Source organism: Dromaius novaehollandiae, chromosome Z, assembly GCF_036370855.1.
Source record: "Dromaius novaehollandiae isolate bDroNov1 chromosome Z, bDroNov1.hap1, whole genome shotgun sequence".
Taxonomy (NCBI): domain Eukaryota; kingdom Metazoa; phylum Chordata; class Aves; order Casuariiformes; family Dromaiidae; genus Dromaius; species Dromaius novaehollandiae.
This window is the reverse complement of record NC_088132.1, coordinates 59,287,702-59,306,509: the sequence shown is the minus strand read 5'-3', so window position 1 is coordinate 59,306,509 and position 18,808 is coordinate 59,287,702. Positions and strand designations below refer to the sequence as shown.

The following is an 18,808-nucleotide window of genomic DNA, read 5'->3' as shown; positions in this document are numbered from 1 at the left end:
ACCCAAGATTTTCATCAGGTTTTTGTGGGAAGGCACCTTCACTGAATGTGGTATCATATAAAGGTGTCATAATCAAGATTCTGATTTGAAAAGACAAGCAAACCACTGTCACTCTGGGAAAGAAAAAAGTTTTTTTCATTGAAGAGTCCCTTGTCCCCATCTTCGTCACCATTTTCAAAAAGCTAAGAAATGTTTAAGATCCTTCTATCTGCAAATTATAGAAAATATTTTGAAGGGGCATGCCAACAACATTTTCTTGTAGTCAAGGCTTGATAAAATGAAATATCTCTTATAATTCTAAAACTCTGTTGGAAAATGAGGAAGTAACGAGACTGAAGTCTTCAGGATTAAAGGAGGACATATCCGTACCATGTTTGCTGTTGTATGTATTTCGTGAGCTGGTGAAATAGCTGGAAAAAGTATTTTCTAATTAGACTGTAGACAAATGGATGTCTCCTGAAATTAGTACTAGCAGTATCAGTTGCATGCAGTCGTGGAGGGCGGAAGCTCAGACCATTGCTTTTGGTGTACTTTGTATATTTTCAGATATTTCTACTGCAATTTCATTACTTCCTTCACAGAAATCAAGCAGATGATGGATTATTCCTCTTTCATCTCTGTAGTAATGAATAACTGTGGAAAACATTTTGATATTTCCATGGCTTGAGGCATCAGTGCCCACAGAGAAAAATGTGTCCTTTTCAGCAAAATCTTTAATTGTTTTCTCAGTTCAAAAAAGTAATATATTATTGGTAGGGCACAGAACTTGCCCCTACCCCCAGGTTATCATTTATCTATGGGTAAATCTTGGAAAACTACAATATTTAATTTGCTGTCAGAAATGATGTATATGAATAATACTATGGTGTGCTTTTTGTTCCTTCAGCAGCAACCTTGAAAAGCAATTTTCCTTGTATCCTGCATTTTCACATTTCTTAGCATGAAAAATCTTTCTAGATTTTTATTTTTGAAAGCTATACTGGAATTATTTTTCTGATCAGCTTGTTTGCATGCTATCTTGCGTCTTTACTATCCACCATGAAGAACTGAGAAGCTGCTTCTGCATAAATCACACAAAGCTTTGTGCAGTTTTTGCTAGATTTGCTGAGCCACACAACATTTCTCTTCTCATTGTAGAAAGCAGAGGGCTTGTAGGGGCTACATCTTGAATTACTGATGCAATATTTTTATCCCAGTCACAGTTAGGATCCATTTAGGGATGTAACTCAGCTAGCGAGAAGCACATAATTAATATGTATATTCAGTCTTACACATGAGCTCTGTGTCTATTCTGCACTGTAGCCTGGGTCAATAGACCTCTGATACTGTGTTCCACAATAAATACAAGGGATAACAATATCTTTAGGAAACAGCAAGTTATCAGCATCAGGTGTATCTATAGAACAGGCCAAAGCTATGCTGAAAGTATAGTTTAACCTGTCTTTCCTTGCATTTCTGTGGTAGTTGAAGTAATTTCTGTATGAAGTTTAGAAAGAAAATTACGATCTGTTGTTACCAAATTTAAGGTACCAAATAAAAAGTATTATTGCTTGAGACCAGAAATGTACGAATTGGTCTCAAGAAAATGGTTCGAGAACATGAAATAACCTGCAGCAAAAGTAGCTCAGATTCATTCAGGCAGCAGTTGTTCTGGGAGGGAGACCATTCCCAATGTTTCTGTCGTTCCCATCTCTTCACCTCTGTCTAACCAAACTCTTCAATTGTCAAGCAGTCGTTTGGGCAGGGATTTGATAGAATCTCTTCTCGTCGTTTCTTCGTGTTTTGATATGGTTTGTTTTCTTTGAGGGATTCTTCAATCTTCTGAAACTCTTGTGCAGTCCTTCTCTTAAGCTCATGTCAAGTCTGTTTTTCTTTCTAGTTCTATTACATGGTCCAAAGCCTCCCTCCTCCTCCGGTCTTCTCAGCAGCTCGGTGTATGCTAGCTGCGTGCTACAGTGAAAACTTCTGCCTGGACTTCCTCTCTCTGTATAGGCTGCTGGCCCTGGATGAAAAATTCCAGAAAATTCTGGTATGGCCTCTACTGAGAAGGTTTTAGGCTTTGCCAGAACAAGTTGGCTTGCTGTCCTGTTTTAGCTGACTTACGTTTTTCACTGAAGTATGCACTTAAAAATAATAATGGCCATATACTAGAAGAATTAGCTCATTAAACAGTCACTAAAAACACTTTTCAGACTTTCTTTCCGTTCATGCAATCCTTCCCTGGATATTAAATGCCAAAACAAACAAACAAACAAAAAAAAAACAGTAGAGGCAGTGAGATAGAGTGCACTATCCTTTTTTTTTTTTTTTTTTTTTTTTTTTTTTAAATCTCTCGTATGAAGCCACAGCATTGAGTGTTTTGGCTATGCAAGTCAGTGCAGTCTTATAATAGCACAAAAGAACCACCTTGTTTAATCTTTGCAATCAGTTATTGTTCAAAGACTGTTTTTTCAGCCCAGGTTCTGTACTGGAAACAAGGCTTCATCACAGTTACATTGCTTACTGTTGCTGTGCAAATGCTTGAATGATTGATCGAGCCTTTCTCTTAAACATGAAAAAATGAATGAGAAGATGCCCCTGAAAATAGCAGATGGGAGGGTCAGCTAAAGCATTTTAGCCTCCTTTTATGCCCCCTTCTGTGTGTAACGCATAAACAATTATTTTTAATGATTTTTGGACTGCTGGGCATGAGAATAACAAGTTTAATTTGGAACAAAGTAAATAGAGCAAGTAAAAGCTATCCAGATTTTTGCCTAGAGCTTTATCTTTTGTTACTTCTGTTTTCAATTGCACATTCTTTATACTGCATCATTTTCCAGCCCATCTTAGTCCACAGATTTTTTGAAAGGGTCACAATATAATTTTCTTTTTTATAGGTACATTCAAGAAGAGAACATGATGAAGATATTTGAAATCTTTCTGTGTCTCTGTAGGAATGAGCATTTAAATAAGACTGTGGTTAAAGTAAACCTGTTTTTAATTGATTTTTTTTCTTTCAAGTTACTGATTTTTCAATGAACAGTGAACAAAATAGTTGAACAGCACATTATTTTCTTTCATAGGCAGTGAGAGGTGGATGTTTGCCCAGGGAAAACCTGGACCAGCGTAAGACATTACAGCCCATTTAGCTGTGGATAATTAATTGCCCTGCTGAGAGAGGGTGCTGCCCCCACTCTGTTGGCACGAAGGTGTGTGAGAGCACTCCCTCCTCTGCCCGAGCAAAACCAGCTGTGTTTGTTTCAGCAGTTCAATAGGTGTCTTGAGTTAGTATTGCGCAGAGCATACTGGGGAGAGTTCATGTGACCCACACAACTGGCAGGGCCATTGCAGGAGGCATTTCCAGCCAGTACCGGTACAAGCAGCTGGGACCAGTAACGTCTTAACCACACCAGTTCAACCTGCCAGCCTCCGACTCCGGGGCTGCACCGGCAGCACGCACGCATCCTTGACCTGTGAACTAGCCCAGAGGAAACATCGTGGAGAGCAGTGGGATCCAAGCTCTTTTTGTCATAGGATCAGACACTGGACACAAGGACAGAGGTGGTTGCGGGACTGGGTTTTCCCTGTCTGTCCTGTTGAGGCTATTGCACTTTGTGTAAATGAGTATTTGCTCTGCCAATGCTTGCGAAGACTAACAGGTATTGCCAAGTGCCACACCTTTAATGGAGAGATTGACCTGCTTGGCGGTTACTGTGTGACACAGTGGTTAGCGTGCTCGCATTTCCAGTCTGTATTACATAACAGGTAGAAGAGGGCTTGAAGCTGGTTTTCCAACACTATGGATTCACAGAGGCTTCTGCCTCTAATTCAAGACTCAGTTCAGCATAAGAGCTTGAAAAGGTTTAACAGGTTAAACTGGAGGAGGGAGGGAGGTGGGTGAGAACCCAGCTTGAGAGCTCCAGTAAAGCTTAGGAATGAACTAGGGCTTTCTATAAGGCACCGTGTGCCCAGGGCAGGAATATAGGGGCCTGCATGTGAGTGTGGCAGCTCTGGAAGAAGATGAAGGATTCTTGACTGGGTAAGACCCTGAGCAACCAAACGTGACTTCTAATTTGGCCCTGCTTTGAGCAGGGGGGTTGGACCAGGTAACCTCCATGGTTCCCTTCCAGCCTAAACTACTCAGTGACTCTGTGATTCCAGTTGTGTCTAGATGTTGGTTCAGACACTGTTTAGCCATGGATTTTTCCCAGTCTGGGTAGTGCAATTCTGCTTGTTTGCGTTTGTGTAATTACAGTGGTGAAATACTTCTATTGGTATCAGTCACAAAGAACAGATATCTGAATAGAAATGTCTTTGTTTAATTTTAACAAATTGAGAGAGTGGTCTGAGACTGTAACAATAATGCTCAATGTCACATAAGACTGAACTAATTGCTATTTTTTTTTCCATGAGCACAGATATTATTTCTTTTGGGACAATTCGAGCAAATAAGATGGTTCTTGGGGTTTTTGTAGCAAGTTACTCTCCTTATCACTCCCAAGAATGTGCTGTAATCTTTGTTTGTAAGCCTAATATGCACAAATGTCTAATCAGTTTTCCAGTAGAAGAAACTAGACTAGTCATGGCTGTTACAGAGGGGAAGTTTATATCCCGTATCTCAGAAGGAAGAAGCTGATAGGGATTTTAATTTTCTTGTATTTCACCCTGGCTTTCCCTCACTTCTCCCTGCACTCAATAATCTATGTTTTGAGCCTACAAAGAGTTTGGAGTCTGCAATCACTGTCATCGCAATGGCTTCACTAGCTGGACTACATCAGTACTAGAGGGCACCAACCTTGATTCCTCAAGATCTTCTTTGTCCTCTAAGAAAGAAAATTGTCCTGGAGAATACATGCCATACCTCTGTCTAGGGGCTACTTCTCTAAAGAAGTTAAATGAAGACCTAAAGGTTTTTTGGTTGCAGAATTGGGTAGCACAATAATATACTTTGTTCAAAGAAGTTTTAAGCCCAATTTGTTAGTTTCTGTAGAGAGATGTTGCTGAGATTGACAGGCATATATATTCTGGGAAAAATGAGGTATTTGGCTTTAAATAGTAGTACTTTTACTATTTTGACAGTTTGTTATTAAACAAAAATGTTTTAGTGCAGACATCCATGCAGACATGCAGTGTGAAAGTACTCTAATATTTTGGTCTGTAGTTTGAGAGGTACATGAATGAAGATTTTTCTACATAAACTCTTGCTGCATGGATTGTATTTCACTGATGCACAAACTACTTTTGATGACCATTTATCTGTGAATAGCAGGCATATTAACATCTCTTCAATTAAAAAATAAAATAAAAAAAGCACACCACTGGCATGTATCTTATCTTATCCAAGGGCAGATGGAGATAGTATGCTGCCTGCTAATAAAGAGGAACTGTACAAATCCAAATTGTGCCATTAGCTGTTGGCTTTGTGGCTGAGAGAAGAGATCTGAAACTAGAGGAGGTAAAACGTTGGCAGCTGTACACTGGTAGCTAAGTATCCGCTATTACAGTGTTGATGCAGAGTCAGAAACTGAAGCTGTGAAATGTTAATTAGCTTTCTAGGAAGTGGGTGAGCATTGTGGCTTAGTTGATTAAGATGGTGCAACATTAAAAAGTGTCAGATGGAGAGGTAAGTTAGACTGACAGATCTGTGTTTAATCATTTATACATTACTGGTTCTGAAATGGTAATTCAGCTTCTTCCATAAAATTTTCAATAATTAGTAAGTATAACTTTTAATTAATGTTCTTTTAAACTGCAACATATTAAATATATTGTCTCCAGGATATGACAGTAAACATTAGAAGTCATAGCAACCATTTTGTGCAAAACAGTTTGGTAAAGAATTTTATGCTAACTTCATAGAAACACCCTCACCAATTTAATACATGTATGTCACTCAGAATTAATGGTTTATTTCAAATACAGCTATTCATGCAAAGAAGGAATAGTGCCTTGAAATTCTTTATATGAATTCTGTATGTCTTGCTTCTCCTTATTTCAACAGGTGACTGAGCTAGAGTGTGTGAGCAGTCAAGCCAATGCAGTCCACACACACAAAACAGAATTAAACCAGACAATACAGGAATTAGAATCTACACTGAAGAAAAAGGAAGAGGTATTTGCTAACATTTATTCTTACCTTTTCTGGTGTATCATTGCTAAAGGCTTTCAGTAGTAACCTTGTGAGAATTGATAAGTACTGTGCTATTTCCTATAGGTATTATGAAGTAAAAATTCATTTTTCAGCTTTTTTGAAATGGTTAATATTTTTCCTTGTATATAATTACATCAGTCCAATATAGAGATGGGTGTCTGAACAACAAAATATATGATTTTTTTCCTGTCTGCTTTTACCAGGCATCTTTCTTTGCAAAAGTAAGTCTGCATTGGGCCACACATGACTGTTTTGGAGCTCTCATCATAGTGATGCATTCCAAATTCACTGAGAAGTGAAGTAGTTGTAAGTGCAGCTTTCCCTTTTCTGGAGAATAGAGTTCATAGCAAGAAATGGATTAATCTCTTTTTGAGGCCAGTCTGTTTTTTAGACTATTTCTGACTAATATAGCTGACTTCTATGATCCCTACGATCAGTCCTTTCCTTAAATGTATGCCAACCTCCCACCCTGTATTTGATGATGTTTATTGTGCCATCTGCCTTGGGCTGGACCAGCAGCAGGAAATATGAGGAATTAGAGTAACACCTGCTTTGGCATGCGTCCTAAGGGAAAGCGGGTTTGTATCCTAAAATGATACAGAATTGCCCCTTTTTAGCGTTGGAAAAGGGAGGTGAAAGGACTGAATTTGAGGGAGTGTTTGCCCTGTGTTTCTTGAGGTTCCTTGAGATTTCTGTGATTCACAGTAGGCATTGATGTATCTGTTCAGATGAGCAGCGTGTCTGCATCTGTTTCTTGACTCCAACAGTGGCTGTTGTTAAGCTGCTGTTTCAAAGGAGGATTCAGAAGACACAGTAGTTGTAAAGAATTTCCCCCCAAAATGAAAAGCCTTCTCCAAACTCCCTCATACTTAAGAGACTAGTATCCGGGTGTTAAGGTTGCCAATTTTGGTGCCCATATTGGTGCTCTTTTGAATTATGCTGAGCTGTTGGATGCAAAGGTCTCTTTCAGAAAGGAGTTCTAGGAGTTAGATGTACCCGTCTTTGGGAAAGTATTTATTAGCTTTAAGTTTGAGACTTTTTAGTTTCATTAGCGGTTTTTGTTCCTTTCTCTTGAGGGTAAGCAAAGCAAAGTTCTCTTTCATTATTCATTATTTTATGTATTTTTGTTATTTTTATACCTTATTAAAGCTACCGTTTCTTACAGACTTTTTTTAATAGAAATCAGTGGTCAAAGCAGACAATTCTTTTATGCTCAGCCCCATTGTTAGTAACATAAGAAGCAGCTCACAGATGAAAATTGGATTTTTGGTTTGAAAAAGATGCTGAAGGGACTAAAGACTAAACTAGAAACTAGAAGGGACTAAAATAGAATTTAAAGTAAAAGTTGTTTCTGTAATTGTGAGCACCCTTAATTTTCTACAAAAAAGAGTTTCAGATCTTTTGTGTGGGAGTGAGAGTCTTGGACTTTTATAGCAAATGAATTACTTACCTATATTGTTTATTCACACTGGAATTGTTCTTTTGGGATTGAGATGCAAGAATATGGGGAGCAGAGCTTCAACTCCCTGTGCCATGATAGGCAGTAGCCAGTTGGCAGTTTTGGTGTCACTGGAATGGTTTGCTCAGGAGAAGCATCAGCAGCCAGCTTACCTGTGCTGAGCCTCGGTCAGGTAAGGTGTTGCTAAAGAGATTGTTTCTTCTCCCCCAGGAAATAGAAAGATTGAAACAAGAAATTGACAATGCCAGAGAGCTCCAGGCACAGAGGGATTCTTTGACCCAGAAGTTACAGGTGAGCCACAGTGTGTTATATTATTTTAGATAGAAAGGAAAAATGATTAACAAGTGAGCAGTTCACATGAGCAGCTTACACTCTGTGTACTGATGTTGCCAGATAAATAAATAAGTTCAATTGTATTGCAAAGCATCAGGCCAGGATGCTCCTCTGATATTTGTACCAAAATTTCCACGTGCTGTAACATGGTATTTTTTTTCTTGAGGGGAGAGTTTCAAATCTCACTTACAATTCCACAAATTATTCTCTTATTAGCAGATGTCCTTCATTAATACGTGTGCTGGGCAGTTCGGATCTCATTTTCACAGTAGTGTCTTCGCACAGGTCTGGTGTGCTACTAAACTATCAGGCATTGTATCATCATGTTGCAATGAGTCTGTATTTAGCTTTTAAACGTAGGCTGATAAGGTAAAGGTTAAAGTGTTCTTGTGTAGTACAGACTTTAAAAGCAGAAATTGACATTTTCTTGGAAGTATTTAGAATCGTTTTGTTTTTATTGTTGTTCTGGGTTGTTTTTTCACTGTGTAAAGCTAGATAACTTAGCCTACTACAAACAGCATATGCAGCCTTCCACTTCTGTGAATCAGTTTACAGTAAGCCCCAGTATAAAGGCTGTTAGTCTGCCTGTTTAGTAACCTTGTAATAGAAATGTTTTCACTCGGTGAACAGACAGTAACTGCTACTGAAATCTGTGGGATCCATAGGGCAAGACTGCCTCATTCAGTAATTCCTAGAGTCATGCATGGGTGGCTAAGGCCCTCCCTTGCTACAGGTGAACCCCCCTGTTCTTTTGTCGCTGGGCTAACTAGCCAACACAGACATGCCTCCCTTGTGAAACACCAGCCTTCTGAATGAGGCTGGCCCAAAGTTTAGATGGGTTTAAACTCTGCATTCAGACCTTGGAGTTTTACCACAGCTGGAAACTCAGGCATTAAGTAGCTTGAAATCTAAAGTGCTTAAAGATGACCTGCACTGTTTCCACTGCTTGACCTAAATCATGCTAAAACCAAACTTCATCAGACAATCCACAACTCTTAAAAATTATTATGCAGATTTCCTTTGAAATTGATTATATGAATTCAAACTTCCTTGAATCTCATTTTAGCCTGCAGAATGAACCACATAAGAACAGAATGAGTTAATCATTCTCCCATGTTCTTAAGTCAAATTACTTGTTAAAAATATGTTATGGTGTTTCTTTAAAGACCGTTTTGAATATATCTGAGCTAGCCTGTTCCAGCATTCCTAAAAATTGTTGCTGGCTTTAGACTAAGCATGGAGGTTTTCAGATGCAAAAGAACTTACTTGAGACATTCCAAAAGGGAATTATAAAGAAAGTTGGAAATTGATCTAACAGTAGCGTATACAACAAATGCAGTATAAGATCACAAGAAAAGTAATAATGAGCTGGGAATCATCTATCCTTAGCAAGCAGAATTATGAGAGACTAGTAAAAGACTAAAGATGTTTTAGAATTAGAAAATGCCAATCCTTTGTTAAAAATTATACTTTATAGAGTTCAGTGGCCTTTTTTGGTCTGTCTTTAGTAACTAAATGAATATGGTGTGTATACCTGTCCATATGTTACTTTGTAAGTAATCACTTAATTTCTCAAAATGGTTCTATACAAAAAAGTTTAAAGCTGTCGTAGGATCCAAGTTAAAAGTTGTCTGTCTTCATCTTAAAGTTTCTTATTGACCTGAGGCAGCCAGCGTAGAAGGTCTTGCATCTTTGCTTACTGCTACGCTCTTTCTGCTTTGATAACGCTGGCCCTCCCTGAGCCATTTCACCCTACACCTGTGACGTCAGTGCAATAGTGTTTTCTTCTGTAGCTCTAGACTAACCATCCCACATCTGTTCACTTAATTGACTCATCATCTGTTTTCAACGTGATTGTCTCCGGGGTCCGTATCTGTTCATCATGCTCTTTTTTCTTCTGCTTTACTTTTTCCCCCTTGTGTTTGCAAATAGATTATGTAACTCTAAAATATTTTGGAATTCAGCCTATAAAGAAACCACTGTATAAAGAAATTATTATATCAAGGTGTACTGCATTTCTGACACACTCTCATAAGAGAATGAATTAGAAATCCATCATTGGTGAATTCCAGTGAGGAGCAGTATGTTATCACAGTGAAGGGTAAGTATTGAGGGCCTCGTTACCTAATAATTTCATTAGCAACATAGAGAAGGCATATCAGTGAGTCATAATCAGTATGACTCTCAGTAAATCAGGACGTCTTTATGACTATGGCAGATCCCAAAACATAGCTGTTGTGTATAGTTTGAATATTTTATTCTCATCCTTGCACTGAATTCTACAAGAAATTATTACAGTACAAACAACAAACTTAACTTGTTGCTAATTTATGTCTTTTCTAAATGAAGAAAATATACAAGAAATGTATATACAAGAAACTAGGCCTGCTGTAAGAGGAAAAAAAACAGCATAAAATAAACCTTCTAAAGGCCCTGAATTTGTTAGACGAATCAGTTGATTATTGGCTGAGATTAATTGCAAACAAAGTGAAATGACACAAGTAGAGGAACAGAATACATTGCATGAACAGCTCTCTATTGCTTCCCATCAAAAAGTAAAAATTTTGAAGCAGACAGACTTGTAATAGTAAACTGCACATGAACTGGATATGAACTTGTAATGCAATGCCATTGCAAAGATCAGAAGTACTAATCTAGGATACATGTGTATAAGGATCTAATGTAGAAGTTGGGGAATAGCATTTGCCAGAAGTTAGGAGCAAAAGCTTCTGGCATATTTCAGTTAGTCCTACTTCCCATAAGTCATTAAATATGTTAAGCACAAATTAAGGAAACTAAAACAGGAGGAAGTATGGGAGAAAGTATATCTGAGAAAATATTTGGGAAACTAAATGGATATTGATTAGAAAAGAGATGTCAAGAATGGAATATAAACTACTGCAGGCATACACAAGCTGGAAATTTAAACAAAAGAAAGGAACTTGTCTAGTTTGAAGGATGCAGGGCAAGGAACAGTAATGGAGAGTTAGAAGCCTTATGGTGGATATGGGTAAGGAAGTTACTACATTTACAATAAAGGGTGTTTTTTGTTTGTTTGGTTGGGTTTTTTTGCTTGGGTGCTGTCACCCTAACATCTCACAGCAGAACAATTCCTAAGTTTAAAAGCATTTGAGGAGGGCCTGAAAGATGATGTTCAGTGCTAGATACAGGCCAATGTGCTGTTCTTCAGACCCAGATGGTATGTGTGTCATCAAATAAAACATTCATATCCATGGATTTGTTGCAAAATGATCCCTTTTATCACTGGCTTCCCTACTTAGAGAAATTAATTATTTCTTGGTTAAGAACAGTGGCAAGGAGAACTCCTAGAGCATATAAGGTTGGTGAGTGGAAGATGAATACTGACAGGAGAAGCAGGAAGCATGAGGCAAAGTGAAAAACCAGCAATCGGTTATGTGCGACCAAAGAAAGGAATGACTCGTTACTGCAGAGCTAACGGAACCCTAGATTACTTTTTTTGTCCTCTACTACAGTCATTATGCCACAGTGGATCTCGATTTTGTGCAGTCATTTTAGTGTCTGTCTAATTCAATTTGGAGTGCAGGAGTAGGCCCAGTGGAGGAGAACCTACAGAAGATATGGCGTCAGTTATAATTGCTCATTTATAGCAATTGTGAGGTAGTTATTCATTATGTAAGTAAATGTATTTTTATTTATATTGTTTCTTTTTCAATTAGTTTCCCATAATGCATCCACAACTATATTAGTCCATGTTAAACTAATTGAAATAATTCTTTTGTTGACCCTGGAAGCAAGAGGCAATTCCTGCTTTCAGCTGTGCTATTCAAGACGAGTGATCAAAACACAGTGATTTTTAACTAGCCTATTTACAAACAAGAAGCAAGTGAAGTATTCCAGTTTAGTTTGGAGGTAACCCTTGGCTATACTAGTATTCATAGGCAGGAGAAAATCAGATCTGGCTCCCAGCCTTATCACAGCTCACAAGGGTTGTGGTTCTAAGCTCTCTTTTATGATTCCCTGATGTTCTCTGCCTTTTCCACCTGCACGGGTCCCAGAGCTCACCCCCGTGATGGACACCGGGAGCCAACACAGAGCATTGGTCATATCACCTTATAGCTCATCTGCCCAGAGGTACAACAGCTGATCAACACTGCCATCTCACCCGTTACAAGTGGAAATATGTTTTAGGCAACTGACTTTGGCACAAAGTTGCCTTTTTATATCTGTCACTCTTGACTGCCCAAATACATATTCTGTATGGGTCAGGGTGTCTCATGTGATGCAGCTGAGATCACTCCAGTGTAAATACTAATACGTGCATTCGCTTTGAGGAAGGGAGAAGAATAAAATAATAAAAACAGTAAAAGAGTGGGAGGGCAGAAAGAAGAGTTAGTCATAACGGGAGGAAACGATTGCAGCAGAATGCCAAATAGCCCTCTCTAGCGACTGGATGAAACAAGTTGTAAAAACTCATAGCAGCTCCATTAAGAGCTCCAAATACAATTTTATAATAGTCATTTGTGACACAAAGGGCTGCTATAAAGGTAAGTGGTGATTAAAAAATGTTAATGTACATAAATACTAATCTATTATTCACTTTTGCAGAAAATGACTGTGCAGGGTATATGGTGTACTAAGTGCACAGTCCTTGTGCTGTCTTTGAAAGCGCTTTTCATAACTGAAATTATTAAATTCATTATGAAATTAAGAAATGTACAGTAAGTGAGACAAACTCAAATAACAATATGCTGTTCCAGACCAGATATGCTGGTAATTTGAGGTAAGAGAGGAGACCCAACCTGCATAAATCAGAGCAACTGTAACCTCGCTTCTCTTTCATACACAACCCAGAGCTGCTAGCAGCCCCAGCACAGAGCTCTCCCCCTCATTCTAGCTGGCATGAGGCAAAGTGGTGCTGTGCTGTTACCTGCAGCAACCGTGGGCTTCTCTTCCCCACGGAAGTGAGCAGAACTTGCTCAGTGTCGAATCCGATGAGCTACCTTCCAAGTGCTGCTGCTTCATCTTTGCACCTGTTATATTAAAACAGCTTGTATGTATGGAAGCTCACTAATAATTCACATGCTTTCTGTGCTCTCTGTGTATTGCAACAGAAGCTGTTGAAACAAAATTTGAAAGACTTGTCCCAGCAAGACAAGATACTCAGCTAGCATTTGCTGTTTTAAATTTGTTACAGTTGATTTCACCTTGTGATCAGTATAGCTAGTTTATATTTCAGTCTTAATTTTCAGTGTGAAAAGGCATATAGTGTGGGACAGTATTAAGGTAGTATTCGTTGACACACAAAGCAGTAATCTTTGTGAATTATGAGACCGTTTAATATGGACTATACCCTTGAGCAAGTCACTGACTAAACAGTTTTATCCATATCCAAAAGTTTCTGTTCTTTAGATGAATTAATGAAAAGATAGAAGAAAGGAGTTGCTTCTGATAGTGCATATTCAATCCTAACAAAAATTTGGATTCTGATTTTGGTTTAGTGGAAACTTTGAAGGGTCACAAATGCTTCTAAAAAACAGAATTGACAAAAATAGCACATGAATGCCAGCAGAAGGTTAGACTGCTTTCTGTTTATAGACAACACATTAACATATTATGTATTTTCTCTGAAGGAAGTAGAAATTCGAAACAAAGACCTGGAAGGACAGCTGTCTGATCTAGAGCAACGTCTGGAGAAAAGTCAGAATGAGCAAGAAGCTTTTCGCAATAACTTGAAGACACTTTTAGAAATTCTTGATGGAAAAATATTTGAACTAACAGAATTACGAGATAACTTGGCCAAGCTAATAGAATGCAGCTAAAGAAAATGGGATTTCAGTGCCAATCAGCTTAAAGATGCACTGTCTCTCTTCATGGGACTGTGTTGGGCTCTGCATCAAAGTTGCACAAAATTAGAAAATGCTCCTCTAAGAGGGCTTGTTTTAAATTTGAGTCATATTTGAGTGTAAAATTTAGAACTCAACTTGTAGCTAGTTGAAGAAAAAAACAACAACAAAAAAACTTGAATTACAAATTACCTCCGTGTACATTATTGGCCATAGATAACTTGAAAGATATTAACAGTAATTGAATGCAATCCTTTTCTAATTACTAGTGATGGAAGAATTAGCAGTGTCCCAGGTCACATCCCCTTTTTGTTTTACACAGAGTAGAGGTTATCTGCTGTTTTATTTATTTAAGATATTTAATTGCTGTGTTTTGTGCAAAAACTTAGTGATGACAGCCCTGTATTTTGTTATAATCTTAATAATTTCTCAGGATACTTTGCACTGTTGAGAAGCAGTGCCATTACCAATTTATTCTTGCCAGGAGTGAGAGAGTTGCATCTTTAATTGAAACAGAGTTACTATACCTGCTTGTATAAAGTTCTTCCTTTGGGTTTTTTTTGTTGGTTGGTTGGTTGTTTTTTTGGTTTATATATATATACATATATATATACACACACATACATGTATATATATTATATATTATATATACATGTATGTATATATATACCGGAAGATACCGTATTTCTTTATGAAGTTTACTCTGGTGTTCTACAATATTGTCCAGTGTAAGGTTTACTTTTTCATATGAATTCCATGTAATTACAGTGAGATACTATCTTCCACTTTACTATATATTTTGAAGCCAACCAATGATGGCAGGTGAGTTCCCCAAGAAAAAAGAAAAAGAATTTTTAATGTAAAATCTGACTTGCACAGATAAAAAGAAACTGCCAGTGATTTATTTTCTGGCATTATTAAATATCAAATATACATGTTCAATTAACTGTTAACCTGTTTTGCAGGAGACTTTTTCATTATGTCACATGAATTTCAGGTTTTGCAGATAATGGCTTATGGGGAGCACTGTTTATAATAGACATCATTAAGGGCATAGAGCTTTTGCAAGGGATTACTTGTATACTGAATTTGTCCAGCCGAGAAAGCTGTTTCTAGAAGTTTTGTTGTCACAGCAAATTGAAATGGAGACACGTTTACTCTTTTATGGGTCTTCATATCACATCTTTATTGAAACTACACCAGGCAATATTTTGAACTGTTAACTAAATGTTTAAAAACAGGAAATTGAATTCAATTATCCTCAGTGAGCAGGTTTTAAAGTTGTTTTGATGTAATTTTAACAGACTTTTGGCAAACACGCATTTCTTTATATACTAGATTTATTTAAAAAAAAAGAACTCTTTGAAAGGTAAGCCAAGTGTCATGTGTCTCGCATCAAAGTACATTCTTGCCATAAATTGCTTGTAATGTTGAAGAGGGCTTTTTAAAAATGTATGAATGAGTGTCAGACTTCAGAGTCGAAAGATGCACTGACCTTTATTTGCTCCCCAAATTAATTTGAATGTTAAACATGAAATCTAGCTGCTTATTAAATTTGTATAATACAATTTTCTCCCTTTAGAGACTGCTATTCAGAACTAGAAAAGATAGATTTGTTTTCATGTGTGTACTGTATGTATATACCATATAATACACACAGGTTCTTGTTTATATTAGAAATACGTGCTTTATTTCTAAAATACATTTTTTTTTCTTTATCAGTGATTTATCAGGTGTCTCCTGACTAGTCAGGAAAATGGTTTAGGTCAAATGCTAAACCATCATGTATTATACTGTATGAAATGTACACAATGTTTAAGTTTTCTCCATATTTTTAGGGTATTTTCTCACCTATTTTATTTATTGAAGGGGTGGGGGGAGCTTGGTTCAGCGTGCTACTGGTTGAAAACTTCACGGTGAGCTACCGGTTTTTCATTTGGTGGATTTTAGATGGTGATGTGTATAGCTTTATCAGATCCAGGTGAGAAGATGCCACCAGGTTTTAATTTACCTGAGGATATTTGGGCCTGATTCTTCTGTCACTTGCACTGCTGTAAACCAGATGTATCCCTAGTGATGTCAATAACGTTCAGTTGTTATCACATTTGTGAAAGTGTACGGAGAATCTGGCCAACTAGTGCTCAGTGGACATAATTAGGAGGAAGAAAGAATAAAAACAATAGAAAGTTGATGCTGGAATAAATGTAATATTATTTTTAATGATATTATTATTGACATTTTTAAAGATATGATGTCATTTACATGTGGGAGAAGAGTGGACAAAAATATTTCCACTTAAATTTTGTGTATATGTGTGGTACATGAGTATTTCTATGTATACGTACACACACATATGTATATATAGAACATGGAAAAATTTAGATGTGCACATTTTTAATATTTTCCTATTGAAATTAAATTTAAAATTGGAAATTGATACTTGAGAATTTCTTTTCTCATACAGTAGATATGCTTCATTACACTTTTTTAAATAATATGATTACTGAGGGCTGCACCTTTGAATTCCCAAATAGTCATCAAACATATATATGGGATAAGGTGGACATACGTGCACATATAAATAACATCCTGTTATTGAGAGTACTTTAGATGTTCATTTACAGTAGGTGAGTGTTTAGAAAATTTAATCTAAAGTTCATATTTAGGTGGCTATACCTACTGTAGCCCCTCCACTTTTGTTTTAAGATAATAATTTGCCTATTTGAAACATGACTTTTCCCAGAGACAGGTATTATGCATTTTATTTATCTTTAGATGAACATATATATACCAGAAAAGTTTCGAGTACTATAGCCTGAAAATGCCTACATGAATTTGCTCAGGAGAGGAGAGCAATCACATTGTGCATAACTTGTTATATGGCAAGTATGGAGTCTTGTAGAAAAAGAAGGCAAAAGAATTACAAAAAAAACCTAACAAAAATACCTAAGGAAAAGAAAAAAACAAAAATTTTATTTTGAAATACACTTGCTGTTCTCTGGAGAATGTACTTTTTATTTTTTTCTAAACTCTTTTCCAAGTATGTGCAAGTGATAGCAGCAGCTACCTTAATCTTTCAGGTGCTACTGGATTTTGCATTAGCATGTTATGTTGTGAAATCCTGACTTTGACATAAAAGATTTTTGTAAGTATATCCCCATCTGGATAGGTAGTTTTTGGAGTGTCTTGTTCATAATCCATATGCCTCAATGATCCAGAAACTGCATTTTTCTATGTGTACAAATTAAAACGTGTGAACTGATCTGTCTGTTACAGACTGAGAATTCCTTTTCCTGGCTAATATCCAGGAAAGAGGAGAAAAAATGATAATGCAGAAATCATTGTTACAAGGTCTTTAAGAAGAAACGTTTTCAGGTAAAATATAAATAAATAAAGGGCTAAACCAGATGCAACACAAATAAGTATTGCTTAATGCTATTGGTGGCATTCCCAGGATAATTCTTTTAAAGAAAACCCTGTGAGAATGAACAATGTGTCAATTAAAGATGAATATTTTGAGGTGTTCCTTTTCAGTTGTCAGTTGTGGAAGGTTTCTGCTTTCTGCTCATTTTTCTACCAGGAACTAACTTCAGGTTTAACTTAAATAAGGGTCTGAACCTCAATTTTTTAATCATCTTTTATATTCTGTATTGAAATGGCTACTGAACAGCATTCTATGTACACCACATTCATTAGGAAGTTCATTTCAAAGGCAAAATCAAAACTTTTTCAGAAATACATCATGGAAGAGGAATCGAACAATGTTGCAATCCTTAGTTCTCTGCAGAACTGTGAATGTCAATAAAAGCAGTTAATTTTGTTGATTACAGGAATCTTGGATTAGACTGAGGCCAAGTGTAAATCTGATTTGAAATCAGCTCCTGATATCAAAAGGCAATTAAAAAAACCCCAACCATCAAGAAATATTGGCCAAAAATGTGTATTCTCAGTAAGTGAACATGCCAGTTAAGTGCACAGTTAGACACTGTTTTTTTTCAGGAAGGGGACCTAACTGTGCGAAGCAATGTTCAAATTGTCTTGTTTACATTTTCTTAATAATGCTGCATATATGCACTACCTCTGATTGGTGCTAAGCAGAGAACGTATCACTGAATAATAGATTTTTTTTTTAATCTCTATTTTCACTTAGTAGTATTAGTTCTTTGTTTTACTCCACTTATGTCAGATAAGTATGATTAATTTTACCCATTATGTTAAATGCTTGGCAACAATGAACAGAGTTTGGGGATAGATCCCGGATTCCAGTTCAGCTGTCTCCCCTGTTCTGGCTGTGCGAGGCAGCCAGAAAGCTGGGGCAACTCTCTATCGCAATACCACCCGCACAGGCGAATCTCTAGATAGTGCAGTGGGTTCTTGCACCATATGGGGTCTCACAGCTTGCTCGTCACAACCTCTCAGGGACTTCTGGCTGCCAGTACTGCCTCTGTGCTTTCGGCAGCTCATCCTAGGACCAAAGAAACACACGCGTAATTATAGCTGCGTTCTCCCTCATAGCCTGGTCTCACATGAGCAGAGCTCAGCTGGAACGATACAGCTGGCATTTTGTGTCATTTTCAAACGTCAGTTCTTATGCTGGTAGGCATGGGAAGGAGGAATAACCTTCAAAGGTGTTTTAGACTTTGGGGGAAAAAACAGTTGTCAAAAGGATTCCTTTACCTGGCACTGGTAGCTCTAAGATGGGCAAGAATGGTTTGTACAGCAACAGAGAGAGCACCTGACCTGTGCATCAACAACAAAAGCTTTGTTAAAAGGGGTCTTGCTTTTCTTAGGCCTTCACATCATGCTAATTTTGAGCACATCCAGCTTGCCCCTAAACCCTACTACCAAATGGGTGCCAACAAGATGACTGCTATAGGCTTTGCAAGGGCAGGATTAGGTCTGCTTTATAAACATCCAAAGCTCTGGCACTCTGCAAACCCCACTTCCTTCCGTTCTTTTATCTTCACAACTCTAGAGATCTGGGATTGGTATTAGTCATCTGTAGTGGCTGAAGACAACTCCTGTTTTTCTGCCATCAGTGCCTGTCCCCTGTGGTGTTGG

General features: G+C 37.5%; 1 protein-coding gene across 4 annotated transcripts in view; it reads left to right on the top strand.

The window, feature by feature from the left end:
• LOC135325074 (homer protein homolog 1) overlaps positions 1-17,280 on the top strand; it is a 94,247-nt gene extending 76,967 nt beyond the window's left edge. For all 4 annotated transcript variants that reach the window (XM_064502542.1, XM_064502543.1, XM_064502541.1 and 1 more), the window contains 3 exons: positions 5,981-6,091; positions 7,800-7,880; positions 13,535-17,280. In XM_064502542.1, the coding sequence (XP_064358612.1) occupies positions 5,981-6,091; positions 7,800-7,880; positions 13,535-13,723 (381 nt within the window). In that variant the 3' untranslated portion in view covers positions 13,724-17,280. The remainder of the gene's footprint in view (positions 1-5,980; positions 6,092-7,799; positions 7,881-13,534) is intronic.
• The last annotated feature ends 1,528 nt before the right edge of the window (positions 17,281-18,808 follow it).